The sequence below is a fragment of the Lacerta agilis genome, chromosome 15 (genome assembly GCF_009819535.1).
Source record: "Lacerta agilis isolate rLacAgi1 chromosome 15, rLacAgi1.pri, whole genome shotgun sequence".
Taxonomy (NCBI): domain Eukaryota; kingdom Metazoa; phylum Chordata; class Lepidosauria; order Squamata; family Lacertidae; genus Lacerta; species Lacerta agilis.
The window spans coordinates 3,698,508-3,715,268 of record NC_046326.1 but is presented as its reverse complement, the minus strand read 5'-3'; the positions used below and the strand labels follow the sequence as shown (position 1 = coordinate 3,715,268).

General features: G+C 47.6%; 1 protein-coding gene across 2 annotated transcripts in view; it reads left to right on the top strand.

Annotated features, from left to right (window-relative positions):
- Nucleotides 1-16,761, top strand: part of EBF2 (EBF transcription factor 2) — a 257,342-nt gene that overhangs the window by 219,574 nt on the left and 21,007 nt on the right. For both annotated transcript variants that reach the window (XM_033171853.1, XM_033171851.1), the window contains exon 14: nucleotides 5,285-5,470. In XM_033171853.1, the coding sequence (XP_033027744.1) occupies nucleotides 5,285-5,470 (186 nt within the window). The remainder of the gene's footprint in view (nucleotides 1-5,284; nucleotides 5,471-16,761) is intronic.

Genomic DNA, 16,761 nt, shown 5'->3' with positions numbered 1-16,761 from the left:
AGAGACTACTTTTGCATTCTGTTCTTTTTTTTTTCTTCCTCTAGAAACAAGTAATCTATTCCTTTTTCTGAGATTTTTTTTTAAAAACAAAAAAACCCATAATGGATTCCAACTCCTTATTTCTTATGCTGCACTAGCCAGTGACATACTTTGCCCCAGTGAATGCACTGAACTGCCCTGGTTCCAGTTGATCTATGGGGAGTAGGGGGTTGAATCCTGTGCACCTCTTTGATTCACTGATTATATAGCCCCTGGCTCCTCTCCCTCTTTGATCACATGGCTACTAGTCTTCCTAGAATGTTGGCTTCCCATTTCTATGATTTGGGGTTGTTTGCTCTCATGACTGGCTTCATCCATAGGACTGCAAGGAGGAATTTTTAGCCTTCCACCCATACTTGGCCTTCTCATTCTGGCTACTCAGGGGTGGTTTGTGCATGTTAAGTAACTTAGGAAGCTGCCTTGTTTCAGATTATTTGTCTATTTAACCTAGAATTGTCTACTCTGGATGTAGCTCCTTAAAGTCACAAACACAGACGTTTTTTCATCCCCTTCTAAATGATATTTGTGACTGGGGATGCCAGAGAATAAACCTGGAACTCCTATGTGGAAATCCCAGTGAGCTCTGGTCAATGCAGGCACATTGCTGTATACACAATACCATCCTGTGGGCTCAATAGATTCAAAGCTGGTGGGTGCCCTTCCACATTCATTTCTGATCCTTGTTTTGAATGTCTTTAGGCAAGGCAATCATTGCCTCCAATCTACAGCTACTCTTTTATTTGATTGGGTCTCAGTTTTATTCTTCCTGCCCTATCAGTACATTGATTATAGCTCTGGTCAGTTAGCTCCGCCCAAAACAGACTCCAGGCAAGGCAGCAAGGAGCTGACAGGGAAGCTCAAAGAAAGACAGGTCAACAGCCTGCCAAGCACCCAAGGCTGGAGGAAGACTACAGTTCAGTGATGGAGAACCTCAGGCCCAAGTCTCTATATCTGGCCCTCAGGATTCTCACTCAGGCCACAGCCCTCACAACCCCTGCTCTGTGCTCTCAAGTGCTTTGACAAGCTTTGTGTCCTCTTGCTTGCCTGGATGGAGATGATACATGTGTAGACATTTGTGTGGCTGGAATGTAGCCTATCTCTGCTCTCTTGCGCCTATACTCATTCATGAGAGAGGCTTCAGGACTAAATCCCGAGGAACAATCTGTACCCGCTGCCTTGTGGGACATCTTTGGGAGAACAAAAGGCTAAGGAGTAAACCCTACACAAATCCCTAAGACAGTTGGATGCCACCATGTACACCTCCTTCCGGCAACTCCTGCAGCCAAGCTGGTGCCAAATGTATTGATCTGCTTTCCTTGGGACCACATCAGCAAGGTTGAGAGGGAGGTCTTGTAATCTGGACAGTCCAGGCCTTGCGCCCTGGGGAGGTCACTTAAGTGCTGCAAACATGGCAAAAACAATGCAGGAGGCAGCAGTTACTAGTTATAAGTTCAACCTGTTCGGTGTAAGGTACAAGCGCTATGGGTTGCCTTTGTCGGTGGGAGGATCATCGTGTCTCACCTGTCAGCTACTGCCCACTTTAAGCTGGGCAGCCCCTGGTCAATAAAGTGCTGAGCTGCCACTGTCTGTCTGCTTCAGTGGGTGCTTGGAGCTCGGAGTATCACTTGACAAGCAGACTGAACTTCTGCACCAAGTAAAAAAATGAAGGAAACTAACACTCTTGTGCCTAGCAAGCTGGAACATCAGGACTCTGTAACGTGGCTTGCTAACCGACCTGTTGCAGGTCAATAACTCATGGAATGTAGCCTAATGTAGGAAGGTAAAAATCACACCTGTTCATCCACTTGCTTTTTGGCTCTGGCCCTACCCTACTCACCACTGGTATGAAGGCCCCAGAAGATTGTCCACAGGGGACTGCAGTTCCCCACCCCTGTGGTGTGTACATGTGCCCCACTTTCACCTCTTTTAAACAGGTTTATGAGCCGCCATTCATTTTAAAAATTAAGCAAATGAGTTCCAAATGAAAATCCATTCAACTCTCTTTTTGTGTAAATTGGAGCCCTGCTGGAACAATCTTTACAGGTCACAAAGAGGTTACCAGGAGGGGAAGGAGAGTGAAAGTTGGGCTGCCTTTATAAATCACTTATAAAATTGGGAACCTTTGTCCTTTCTGTCTGAAATGATCCTTTTGGAGGAGGAAATTGATGTCTTAAAATCTCATAGCAAAGAATAGAAAACAGACATTGCAAGCATGCAGAGATCAGCAGGATCTTCCTTTGACAGCAAGGTTTATAAGATGTTCACATTTTTAGTAGCAACTGAAACTCTGCTGCTTTGCCCGAATCATTTGATATCTGGCAGATCTGGTACCTTTACAGAATATGCCTGAAAACGTCAGACCTATAGGGTGGAAAACTACAAAGTTGGCAAAAGTAGATGATTGTCTGGGTCTCTCATTGAAACCAATTGCAATCAAAGAGAAATGGGAGCGGTGGAAACTAATGAATGTGTTGAAATTGGCAATGCCATGAATGCTACATTAATGCATGAATAACAAAATGAGTACAACTTTTAATAATGAAAGTGAAAGGACTAACAAAAAACGGTTTGTATGTTAGAAGTGGTGCCTTAGAAATGAATATAAAATACAAAATTTCTTTTTAAAAAAATGACTTATAGCAGTACTTAGAAAATTGGGAGCCACTGGCTTAGAGGAAGGGTAGCCAATGTGAATATTGTTGGGCTTCAACTCTCAGCATTCTTGACCACTAGTCATCTTGGGTATGAATGATCGGTATTATAATCTAGTGGTGTCTGGAGGACACTGCACCAGTTACCCCTGATCTAAACCATCATTATTACTACATAAGCATCTATTGTGTGAAAACATTGCAAAACCTATTTTCAAGCAAGCAAACAAACGAACACCCTCTGCAGTGGAGAAGCACCCCCTGAATCTCTTGGAAATCCTTGAGAAGATGCAGCCTTGACCACAGTTTGCAGCAAATCCCATGTTAATGTTATGAACATTAAAAACATAAGTGCACTAATTTTTTCCAGATCCAGAAACACCCTTTCACATTCTTTCAACAATCAGATGTGATCAGCAAAATGTACACATGTTGTCAAACAAAGGCGTGCTCTCCTCAGCCAGAGAAACATGCTTAAGGGGTGAGAAACGGAAAGAAATCATGCACAGCGATCCTTCTGTCTGCAGGCAGCTCTTCACCCAGCACTCTGGAGTTGGGGTTTGTGCCAGCATTAGCACATTCGCTAGTGATGTGTGCTGTAAGAGCAGGCCTTTATTCTAACAGTAACAATCCTGAGCAGGGATTTGGTAGGGTGTGTGTGTGTGGAATTTGATTTAGTTCCCATTTAAAGATGAACTTGCCTAATTCTCACTTTCTGAAACAATGCACAGACCAAAACACAGCCAACCGTCACAATTTACATTTCACCAAGTTTCGCAATGAATTTCTCCAGCCAAGTACAGTAATGTGTGCATATGAATACATGTATGAGTTGAAACAGCATACAAAATAGCATTATAGAGGAAATTGCTTGCAAAAATATTGGTCAAAACTGCATACAAAAAATGTGTTTCTTGGGAGAAGTTAGCACTAAAAAGCTCGTGGGTTTTCAATGAGGATTTTTTTAAAAAAGAGAAAAGATTACTGCAAAATAATAACAATGAAAGAACTGCTTAGCTTCAATAAGCCTTTAGTCCAGGAGTAGGGAACCTGTTTTAGTCCAAGAACCACATTCCCATACAAACAGACTCTTGGGCCAAATGCTAGGGGTGGATAGGGCTAGAGGTAAAAATGGATTAAACAACAGTTGTGCAACTCTTGTATTGCATTCCGGCCACACAAAAGTCAGAGGTTTCTACAGATGCACAAATCTCTCCATCCTCCATCCTGTACAGGAAGTATCACAGTTGTGAAGTGCACTGCCACCTAGGTCTCTTCCATCCGTAGGATGCCAATATCATTCTTTTCCCCAATTTACGGGGGGGGGACGGGGGATGGGGACGGGACTGACATTCTGACTTGTTGAAAAGGTCCCCTCAGGGTATTAAGCCTACATTTTATATGTGCAAACCTATTCACAAGTGTAGCCAAAACAGCAGCACCTGGGCAGATCAGGGAGACGCCAGCAGACCTGGAGGCAATCCTGGTACAAGGGGTTGTGTTGCCTGAGGGGCTCTGGCCCTGTCACCTCCTTCCACCACTGCCCCATTGTCTTCTTTGAGGCAGCATCACGACCACCATTCTTATCTTCTATCCTACCTCACCCCCATTGTTCTCTCCCTTTCCACCTTCGCCCCCCACTTTCTTTCTATTTAAAAAACTATAGCCCCACTACATTTACAGTGTCAGTGCTGACAGCTTCTCTGCCACTTGCTCCCCCTGCCTCATTATGCCTCACTCTAAGAAAGGGTTGAGGGGGTCCTTCAGAGCCAGAAGACGACATGCAACAGTTTAAACAGCATTTCTAGACACTGTGGCACAGCACCACAGTAGCATTCTTCTGGCCACCTTGCCCAGAATGTCTGGCTCTGAAGAAGGACTGACTTTTCCCCCTAAACTGATATGGAAATGTGGAGAAGTGAATTTAAGAATGGGGGCGGGAATGAGAAACTGAGATCAGCAGGTTTGTCAACCTACTCCAATGAACCGTTGAAACTAATGGGCCTCAATTAGTTTCATTTGGTCCACTCTGAGTATGACCAGCATTGGATACAACAGAGTGTGCCTGACAATGATCCTATGCCATGAAGTAACGTAATTCTCAGGGCACTGGGCAGGGGGTGGCTGCACCCACTGTGGTCATTGTGGCCTTCTCCTCCCCCTTGATGAAAAGCCACTAGATGATGACAGCATGCTATGATCAGATGGATTCACACCCAGGACAATGACTGGGCTACTCTGAGCGTCACATGGTGGCAACATTTGGTGAAGGGGGTTGTAATAAGAAAAAAGATGGAGGAAAAAGAGAGAGAAACAGGGGGTGGGGGTCACTACATGCACACTCTTGGCAAGGGAAGAATCCTCAGCCATTAAAGGTAGGATTTAAAAAATGGCAAAATTCTCTCTCCCACCCTCCCCAGATGACTCCAATGCCCTCTGAACCACTGAGATTCATCTAGGGCCAGGACTGGTTTTTTTCATCTATGGTAACATTTGTTCCAATGAAATCCAAATTAGTGGAGAAATGTACGGCTGAGAGAGATCATCCTGCTGTCCTCATCTCTGGGCACTCAGTGAATGTTTATTTCTTGTAGGTTACATCCGCAACACAAGCAGCATCTCCCCCCGAGGTTACTCTTCCAGCTCGACCCCTCAGCAGTCTAATTACAGCACCTCCAGTAACAGCATGAACGGCTACAGCAACGTCCCCATGTCGAACCTGGGTGTTCCTGGCTCGCCTGGATTCATTAATGGCTCTCCCACAGGATCTCCCTATGGCTGTGAGTAGTCGTCCCTTCTCTTCCTTTAAGCTGACCTTTGGTTTGACTTAAGCCAAGAGGCAGTCTGCCTGAAAATACTTCTCTCCCCTCCGCCGCCAGCTTTCTGGGGCAGTGCACCAGAAGATTTCCCGACTCTGCAATAGGAAATTGAATGCAAAGCTGCTACAGAATGAGCCTGCAAGGGTGCACCGCTGCTTCGGCCTTCTTGCCTGAACCTGCCAGTTGTGTAGCATAATGGCTAAATTGTTCAGACCACCCAGTGTCAGCATTTGCCATCCTTGAGAAGCTGTCAGGATCCCAGGACCCGACAATGATGCCTTCCTAGGGCCCTCTTTTAACTGGTGCTCTGATCCAATGAACACTAGGCGTGGGAGCTGATTTCTTAATTTTTGCAATACCCCTGAAATAGCATTGCAGTGGGGCACTGTGGGAAATTTAATGATAGCTCCATTGCTGTTTGCAGCCTCTTTCTGTTTTTGACACCACTAGGTAAATCAACATAGGGGCAAGAGGTGAATTAATATTGGATGCAGGGGCAGCAGAGGCCCCAGTTCTGGGCTGGCCCAAACTCTTGCCCATGTCATTAACTCACCAGATTGCCTTAGACAAGCCGCAGCCCTCCGAGACTCAGCCGGCCTTCTACCAAAAAAAAGGGGGGGGTAATAACATCGCCCTGCTTTGTAAGAGTCTTTGTAAAGGAAGCTTCCATTGTCTCCTTGCCTCCAGTGGACTAAATAATTGACTGTTGAAGAGGGGTATCTTCTGGGTTGGAACACTGGCAGGAATGAAGGTTTTTTAAAAAAAACCTGTATACAACCCTGATTCAGATCAGGGTACCTGTGGCTTCTTTTTGCATTAAAACTAAGCATACACAGTAAATATCTGGCCCTAAGTCAGCAAATAGATGCACTGAATGTAAAGGGAGAAAAATGGAGGGCAATTTTCACACTTTGGCTACATCTGCACTACACATTTAAAGCAGCACCCTAGCACTTTAAGCAGATGTCGCCTCCCCCAAAGAATCCTGGGAAGTGTAGTGTTATGTATTGGGTTTAACACGTTATGATTCTAACCAATTGCAGAGCGTAGGTGGATGAAAGTTCTAATGGCAAGCTCTGTCAACTGTCAACTGCCAACTGGCAGTTCTTCTTCTTGTTGGGCTTTCAGAGTGTGTTCTTGTTTTAATATGGAAGTGAGCTGTTGAATAAACGAAGTTATATTGGGCTTCTGACTGTTCCTGAATATTTAATACTGGCGACGAGGGTGGGATGCTGGCCCTCCCGGTTTTGAGGCCTGCCACTCACAGTGAGCTTGAGTTGGAGGCCTGGATTTGAGGCCTGAGTTGGCACTGCAGCACCGCCCTGCCACTCATAGTGAGTGCGACATCAAGTCACGCTGGACTCTGCGGAGACCTCCGGTAGTGAGGAAGGGCCAGCAGCGCCTTCGCAATCAACCAGCACAACACAAGCGACAGCTCAAGGTACGAAAATGGCCACTGGGCAGACTAGGCCACCACCAGACTTCGACTTGAGCCACCCCGAGCAATGGCCACAATGGCTCCGCCGAATAAAGAGCTATGTTCGGCTTCAAGGGTTTACTAGGGAAATTGATAAAGTAGATGTACTTCTCACTGTGCTGGGAAGTTCCACCATCACTCTACTGGAGGGTCTGATGGCACCCAGGGACATAGAGGCCTGCACTTTCGATGAGCTGACACAGGCTATGACAAGACACCTCGCGCCTCAGCCAACTAAGAACCACTGCCGCTACGACTTGGCGCACAGAGTGCAACAAGCGCAAGAGTCAGCGAGTGAATACATCACCGCGCTCCGGGCAATTGCGATGTATTGCCAATTCACGGACATCGAGGAACGACTTCTCGAAAGATTCATCACTGGCGTGCGAGACAGCCGTCTCCGCCGCAAGCTGCTGGCAAAAGATGACATCACAATGATGGAAGCAATTAATATGGCCACAGCCTTTGAGAAGGATAACGCCCATGAGGCGGCCTACAGCCTACATGCCGAAGTGAGAACTCACCGCATACAGCGAGACCGGTCACCTTCAGTAGATTCCCACAATGGGGATGTCCACCGAGCTTCGGACAGATCCGACCGACACCACAGCTCTCAAGCTACGAGCACATTGTCGAACCAGCGATCATCTGACGCACCTCAAGGGACCTGCGCCAGCTGCGGAGAAAACCACGAGCGGCGGACATGCAGGTTTCGGAATGCCACATATCGCCGCTGTGGGAAAACTGGGCACATTGGTCGAGTCTGCCGCTCCAAGACCTTCGGAGCACGACCCAAGCAACGTGTCCATGAGGCCTACATAGAGGAGGAGTTACAGTCCACCTCTTCAGCCAGGGTACTGCAACTTCCGTCCCCGGGGCCCAATAAGCTTAGGGTGCGACTCAAGATAGAGGGATCCCCGTGTACTATGGAGTTGGATACCGGCTCATCCTACTCCATAATATCTGCTAAGACTCTGAAAGAGCTTTGTCCTGACGGCGGTCCTCCTCTCCGCCCGGCCCCCATAGTTCTGCGGGACTTCCAGAGGAAAAGAATACAGCTAAAGGGTATGGGCACCTTCAAGGTCCAGTTTAAGAAGTACACCAAGAATTTGAACCTCAGCATAACGAAAGGCCCATTCACTAGCCTTCTAGGCCTAGCATGGTTCGGGCCATTAGGCTTAAGCATTTCAGGGCTTAATCAGATTTCCCCAGGGGCAGAATTCGAATCAATCTGCCAGGAGTTTCCATCAGTCTTTGATGGAACCCTGGGCCTGTACAACGGACCCCCGATTTCCCTACGGCTGAACCCCACAGTGCAACCCATCCGGGTCAAGGCCCGTAGAGTCCCATTTGCGCTGAAACCCAGGATCGATGAGGAGCTTGATCGCTTAGTCGCACAAGGGGTCTTAGAGCCGGTAGATTCGGGAACCTGGGAAACCCCAATTGTCACACCGGTTAAGCCAGATGGCTCAGTCCGTATTTGTGGTGATTACAAATGCACCCTGAACCGGGCCTTACAGGACCACGCATACCCGGTTCCAGTAGTGAACCACGTGTTAGCGACCCTGGCTGAGGCCAAGATTTTCGGGAAGTTAGATTTAGCGCAAGCTTATCAGCAGCTGCCCGTTGATGAGGCTACCGCAGACGCCCAGACAATCGTGACTCACAGGGGTGCTTTCAGGGTCAAACGCCTACAGTTTGGAGTTTGCGTGGCCCCAGGGTTATTTCAGAGCCTAATGGATCGTCTCCTTAAAGGCATTCCCGGAGTCACACCGTTTTTCGATGATGTGCTGATTGCCGCATCATCAAAAGAGGACTTTACCGCCAGATTACGGACAGTGCTCCAACGCTTCCAGGCAGCAGGACTTAAAGTAAAGCAGAAAAAGTGCCTGTTGGGAGTTAGCAGTGTGGATTTCCTGGGGTTCCGGGTTGACGCGGATGGCCTGCATCCAGCAGAGGACAAAGTGCGCGCCATTTGCGATGCCCCAGACCCAAAGAACAAGGCAGAGTTACAAGCCTTCTTGGGACTTCTTAATTTTTATCATGCATTCCTGCCACACAAGGCAGCCGTAGCTGAGCCTTTGCACAGGCTCCTGGACAAAAAAGCACCATGGATCTGGGGCCCTCGACAGGCCAAGGCTTTCCGAGGGGTCAAAGACTTGCTTGTGTCCAACTCAGTGTTGGCACACTTCGACGAAAAGCTTCCGGTGGTGTTGGCTTGCGATGCTTCCCCTTATGGAGTGGGCGCAGTACTGGGCCACCAGCTCCCAGATGGGAGGGAAGTTCCAGTGGCTTACTTCTCCCAAACTCTCACGTCGGCAGAGCGCAACTACTCCCAGATCGACAAGGAGGGTTTGGCAATAGTTAAAGGAGTTAAAAAGTTTCATGACTTCCTTTATGGTCGGCCTTTCACAATCATTACAGACCACAAGCCACTCCTGGGACTCTTTGCGCCCGACCGCCAGACACCCCAGATGCTTTCGCCACGAGTATTGCGCTGGTCCATTTTCCTGGCCGGGTACCAATACTCACTACAGCACCGACCTGGGAAAGCCATGGGTCACGCAGACGCGCTCAGCCGCTTGCCACTGCCGGAGAGCGGCCCTGACCCTGCTCCTGCCCACCAGATCCTGCGCCTGGAAGACTTACCTGACCAGCCCCTGCATGTGAAGGACATTGCTGCCGCAACCGCGAAGGACAGACTATTGGCCCGTGTCTCGGACTGGGTGGGGAGGGGGTGGCCCGGGAAGCCGGGTCCAGAATTTTCATGTTACACAGCCCGCAAAGACGAGCTGTCTACTCACCGAGGATGCGTGTTATGGGGTAGCCGTGTTATAGTCCCCACCCCGTTAAGAAAAAAAGTCTTAGAAGGGCTGCATGTGTCTCACCCAGGAATTGTCCGGATGAAGGCATTGGCCCGTAGCTATGTGTGGTGGCCAGGCATAGATGCGGAGATAGAGGGTTGGGTGAAACGTTGCGAGCCCTGCCAGGTCTCCCGGCCGGATCCACCCAAGGCTCCAGTACAGTCCTGGGAGTCCACACAGTCCCCATGGTCCCGGGTGCACGTGGACTTCGCGGGGCCTTTTCAGGGCCAACTCTTCCTAATAGTGGTCGACTCTCAGTCCAAGTGGCTAGAGGTGGTGCCTACCTCAACCGTGTCCACGAGAGCAACTATAAACGCGCTTAGGAAGCTATTTGCAACACATGGCTTGCCAGACACACTGGTGAGTGATAATGGGACTGCTTTTACTTCGGCGGAATTCAAAGAATTTGTAACAAAGAATGGAATCCGCCACATTCGTTCCGCTCCTTTTCACCCAGCCACTAATGGCCAAGCTGAACGCATGGTCCGTACTACCAAAGACGCACTGAGGTGCATAGTGCATGGTGACTGGACTCTCCGGTTAGCGGAGTTCTTATTGGCCCAACACACCACTCCAAGCGCAGTGACTGGCCGGAGCCCAGCGGAGTTGCTTATGGGAAGGAGGCTCACTACCCTCCTTGATCGTATGCACCCCGACCGGGCTCTTGAGCAACGGCCATCGACTGTGGTGCGGGGGGCTCCTAGAGGGTTCTTCCCTGGGGACACTGTGTACGTCCGGAACTATGGGCCCGGACAGGGTTGGGTCCCAGGTACCATTGCCCGCTGTACAGGTCCGGTCTCCTACGAGGTAGGGCTGGAGGGGGGTCTGGTTTGGAAGAGACACCTTGACCAGATCAGAACCAGGACACCTCCGAACAGGGAACTTCAAGCGGAACCAGAGTACAGAGAAATGGGTACTTTGGGAGAATCTGTGCCCAGGCCAGGGTGGGAACCAGATGGGTTGCCGGTGACCGAGTTACCCCAGCAAGGTGACTTCAGGCCGGAGTCCTCAATGGTGCCATTGGCCATTACCCCTTCAGAGCTGGCCTCCCCACTTAGACCGCAGGTACCGGAGGAACCTCCTGGGTCACCCATTCGGGCACAGGAACCACGATGGTCCCAGCGGGAGCGAAAAAGGCCAGCACACTTTGATGACTATGTTTGTTCCTTTTGTTAGGAAGTTGGGGGGAGGAGTGTTATGTATTGGGTTTAACACGTTATGATTCTAACCAATTGCAGAGCGTAGGTGGATGAAAGTTCTAATGGCAAGCTCTGTCAACTGTCAACTGCCAACTGGCAGTTCTTCTTCTTGTTGGGCTTTCAGAGTGTGTTCTTGTTTTAATATGGAAGTGAGCTGTTGAATAAACGAAGTTATATTGGGCTTCTGACTGTTCCTGAATATTTAATATGTAGTTTGTTAAGAGTGCTGAGAGTTGGTAAGAGACCTCCTATTCCTCTCACGGAGCTACAACTCCCAGAGTTCCCTGTGGAAAGGGATGGACTGTTAATCATCTCTAGGAACTGTAGCTCTGTGGGGGGTCTCAGCTCTCAGCTCTTAGGATTATTTTGGGGAGTAAAAAAAGGTAAAGGGACCCTTGACCATTAGGTCCAGTTGTGTCCGACTCTAGGGTTGCGGCGCTCATCTCGCATTACTGGCCAAGGGAGCCGGCGTACAGCTTCTGGGTCATGTGGCCAGCATGACTAAGCCGCTTCTGGCAAACCAGAGCAGCACACGGAAACGCCATTTACCTTCCCGCCGGAGTGATACCTATTTATCTACTTGCACTTTGACGTGCTTTCAAACTGCTAGGTTGGCAGGAGCTGGGACCGAGCAACGGGAGCTCACCCCGTCGCGGGGATTCGAACCACCGACCTTCTGATCAGCAAGCCCTAGGCTCTGTGGTTTAACCCCCAGCTCCACCCGCGTCCCATTTGGGGGAAGACACGGCTATTTAAAATGATATGAATCTGCTTTAAATGTATAGTGCATATGATGCCTATACTTGTGCTCAGGTTTCAATAGTCAAGCACAAGATACTTGGTCAAATCTGAACCATGGAGGCATGTGGAATAGTGAGGTTTTCACACATTTTCCTCAAAGAGAAGCATATGCTGTGATTTTGTATGTGGAAACCTGCAGTCAGATATAAAATGTAAACTGAAAGCTGACTTATAGCCAAAGGCAAAACTTCATAAATATGGAGCTCTCCCTCCCTCTCCCTCCCTCTCCCTCTCTCTCTCTCTCCCCCCCTCCCTCTCCCACACCACCCAAGAATATCTAGCATTCTGCCTCAGCCCCGTGTTCTTTCTCTCTGCAAAGTATTTTTTGCTATTGGACCACTGTGGCTGTGGTATTTGCTAGAGTGATCATGGCCTGTTCCATCCTGCAGGCCTGGGTCAAACTACATGCTATGCCAAGAAGACATTTAAAATAGTGTGCTTAGGGTTCGCCACTTTCTTTCTTTCTTTCTTTGAAAAAGAAGTCATTGTGGGGTCCTGGCCCAGATCATGAATATGCTTTGCCGTGGGAGCACTTCCTGCATTGTTTTTCAAAAAGTCCCTGTCCAGCTGCAGTTCATAATTTTGAATCAATGAAATACAAAAACAATCCACAGTTCTAAAACAATTGATCAATAAAAAAATCAGACAAAATTAACAGAAAGTCATGCAAACTATAAAGAAGTGTAGAACCAATAAATGGCACTTTTAAACCCAGTTTTATCACTTCCAAGAATTAAAAACAGGTAGGAAATAAAACACCTGGGAGAAAAGTAAAGCCTGGCACGGAGAGACATTTAACAAGGAATTACTAATCTGTGTTCCAGGAGAGCCTCTCTGGGAAGAGCATTCCATAACCATGGTGCCTGTGATCTCTATGTGCCAACATAATATTAATATTGGAAGACGTGATATAATATAGGAGTCCCTAAGACGGTTGGATGGCATCTTGTATGCCTCCTTCTGGCAACTCCTGCAGCACAGCTGGTGCAAAACATGTTGTCTGGACAGCCCAGGACCAAAGTGGCAGGCAGCAGTTATGTGTTACTAGTCTCTGCAGCCACAGCAAGCGCTATGATTCTCCAGTGGTTTAACATCACCTCTAGAGGTGCACTCCATTGTCTCTTGATACACAGATGCTAGGGTAGACACCAAACATGGGCCCCAGGCACCTCTATTGGGCCCTTGCGACCAGGCGTGCCGGGTTCTTCCCCACTTTGTTGGTGCCTGGCGTGGTCCTGTGATGTAACGCCCGCAGCACATGTGTGACTTCACATGGCAGGAGGAGACCTGATGAGGCCCATTGTGGCCACCAGAAGGCCCAACGAGGCCACAGGAAGACCCAACGGGGCTGTAGCGGCTGCAGGTGGGCCCGTTGGGGCCCACCATGGCTGCGGGTAGGCCCATCGCAGCCTCAGGAAGACCCCAACAGAGGCCCCACAGCAGAGGCGGAGGCCCTGGCCCAGTCACTGTGGCGGCACCAGAGAGCGGTAAGGCAGCTGCCACCAGTGGCTGGTGGAGGCCGGGCACCCACAGTCAAAAAATTTTGGGTGTCCAGGCCCCCCAGAGATGGCTCCAGTGCTTGTGACTATCTTGCTTGTTTTTTGCTTGGTCGGGATATGTGCCTGACCTATGATCATGCCTCTTGCTTTCCGGGATACTGGGTGGAAAGGTCTAAGTGTGTATTTTTTTAAAAAAAAAAAACTCTGACTTTTATGTGGCTGCTATACAAAGGTCACTTCTGTTGCTCCACTCACTTTTGCTTCTGGCACCATCCATCGTTGGGATGCAGACCCCAGAAAGTTGCCCATGAAGGAATGTGGCTCTCAGGCTGAAAAAAGCCTAACACACATTATCTTATTAATTATTACAGGAAGCCATTAAAATAGATGGTGGTCGTGGTTATATTGGGAAGAGCGATTATATCGGGAAGAGAAAATGATTTGCCTGTGTAAGATTAGAGGGGCGTGATTATTATTTTTTGTGGGGGGAGATGCACAACTGCCATGGATACATCTTTAACATAAAGGTGTGCCCAAAATCTTCCTTTGCTTTCAGAGGGGGCCTTGTTCCCCTGTGAAAGTGGAGGAATTTTCAGCTGCTTTTAGGGCATGGAAGTAATTCTGAGAAATATTGAGGACTGGATGCATTTGGCATACCTTAATTTTAAACACGAGTCTGACCAAACTGCGGGAGGCAGTGGAAGACAGGAGTGCCTGGCGTGCTCTGGTCCATGGGGTCACGAAGAGCCGGACACAACTAAAAAACAAAATTTTAAACAAGGTGGTCAAGCATTCATCATCGTCATCTTCTTCTTTATTCATTTACTGAAAAACCATGTTTTAGCTATAGTCAGTGACAATAGCACAGCTACCATTTGGGTGGCCTGTCTCCTATCTCCCACCTGTGCACTGTGGTGGGGAAGTGGCAGTCCTACTGGACCTTATACTATATTAGATCTTTGCTGCATCAATCCCAGTATTGTCTGCTCTGGCGGGCAGCAGGTCTCCAAGATCTGAGCCAGATCTCTTTCTTACTATCTGAAATCTTTCTAATGGAGGGCAGGGATTGGCGGATAAGGTCATCAATGATCTCACTCAATTGTTTGAGGCAGTGTGTACTGAATACTAGTTCCTGGGAGAAAGGATGCTAGACTAGGTGGGCCTTTGGCCTGATCCTGCAGGGGTTCTTATTGAAACTGGGACCTTCTGTGTATAAAGCAGAAATAGGCAACGTAGTGGCCTCCAAATGTCGTTAGACTACAACTCTCATCACCCCTGCCAGCCAGAGTTGATGGGAGTTGGAGTGTAACAACATAGGGAGGAAGCTGCAGCCCATGTTATGAAAAGAGGTAGTAAGGGAACACCTAGCTACTTTAAATGAATTAAAATCTCCAGAGCCTGATAAGCTGCATCCAAGGGTACTAAAGGAGCTTGCAGATGTAATTTCAGAGCCTTTGTCTATTACCTTTGAGAAATCATGGAGAACAGATGAGGTTCCTACAGACTGGAGGTGGGCAAATGTTGTCCCCATCTTCAAAAGGGGGGGGGGAGAGAAGACCCAGGTAGCTACCAACCGGTGAACTTGACATCAATACTAGGGAAGGTCCTAGAACAGATAATTCAACAGTCGGTCTGTGAACATTTAGAAAAGGATACCGTGATTTCTAAGACCCAGCATAGGTTTCTCAAAAATAAGTCATGCCATACCAACCTAATTTCTTTCTTTCTTTCTTTTTGATAGAATTACAAACTTGGTGGATCAGGGAAATGCTGTGGACATAGTGTATCTTGATTTCATTAAGGCTTTTAAGAAAGTCCCGCATGATATTTTTGGGAGGAAGCTGGTAAAATGTGGGTTGAATGATGTAACTGTTAGGTGGAATTGTAGCAGGTTAACTGACCAAACCCAAAGAGTACTCATTAATGGTTCCTTGTCATATTGGAAAAAGTGAGAAGTGGGGTACTGCAGGGTTTTCTCCTGGGACCGTTGTTGTTCAGCATCTTTATAAATTGCTTGGATGAAGGAATAGAAGGATGCTCATCAAATTCACAGATAACACCAAACTGGGGGGGGGGGGGTTAGCTAATGCCGCAGAAGACAGAATCAGAATTCAAAATGCTCTTAACAGGTTGGAGAACTGTGCCCAAGCTAACAAAATGAATTTCAATAGGGATAAATTTAAGGTTCTGCACTTAGGCAGGAAGAACCAGATGCACAAATATAGGATGGGGGGGGGGGGAACCTGGCTTACTAGCAATACATGTGAAAAGGACCTAGGAGCCTTAGTGGACCACAAGCTGAACCTGAATCAACAGTGTGATGCAGCAGCAAAAAAAGCTAATGCTATTCTAGGCTGCACCAACAGAAGTATAGTGTCCAGATCAAAGGAAGTAATAGTACCACTCTATTCTGCCTTGGTCAGGCCACACCTGGAATACTGTGTCCAATTTTGGGCACCACAATTTATGAAGGATGTTGACAAGCTGGAATGTGTGCGGAAGAGGGCAACCAAGATGATCAAAGGTCTGGAAACTAAGCCTTACGAGGAACGCTGGGTATGTTTAGCCTTCAAATATCTTAAGGGCTGTCACATGGAGAAGAGAGCATGCTTGTTTTCTCCTGCTCTGGAGGGTAGGACACATTTAAAGGCAAGCCTACTTAATTTGCACTTCCCAGAACTAGATTTGAACCCAAACACAGCCACCCTTCAAAATTTGCATTCTTCTGAACTTTGAAATGCAGTTTTCAAGCCAAGTAAGGTGCAAGAAAAATGTATGTATTGGGGTAAATTGTGCATAAAAGTGCACGTATTAGTGAAAGTGACATACAAAAATGCATTAAAATAGGGAAAGTTGCACTGCTAAAATGTGTGTATTGGGCAAAATAAAATAAAATGCTACTGAATTTTCCTGAGGGCTTTTAAAAAACCATGCAAACTGATGTGGAAGTATGGAGAACTGAACTTGATATTGGAAAAATGAGAAACCAAGAGAAGCTGAAATTGACAGATTCACACAGGCCTGGTCATCACTCCTTTTAATAGGAAACTCAGGTGGTGAGTCCTGGCAGGATTGGAGACCAAACAAGCCACTAAGTAACAACAGGGCACTATCATTGTACAGTACTTCAGAGGTGTATTATTATTATTATTATTATTATTATTATTATTATTATTATTATTATTTATTAATTAATTAAATGAACTGAAGGAGGAACCCCCCCCACACACAAAAAACCCCTCCACAGCCTCAGTAAAGACGGAGGATGTTCATCAACCATGGAATGTTGAGTGTTACGGAGGCTGGCTGGAACCCTGAACAGGAGACCACTTGTTAAAAAGCAAGTATGCACTGCAATAGTTCGTTACTGGTCCCTCTTGTTTGCTTTAATAGCTATTCCATCTGCCCACTT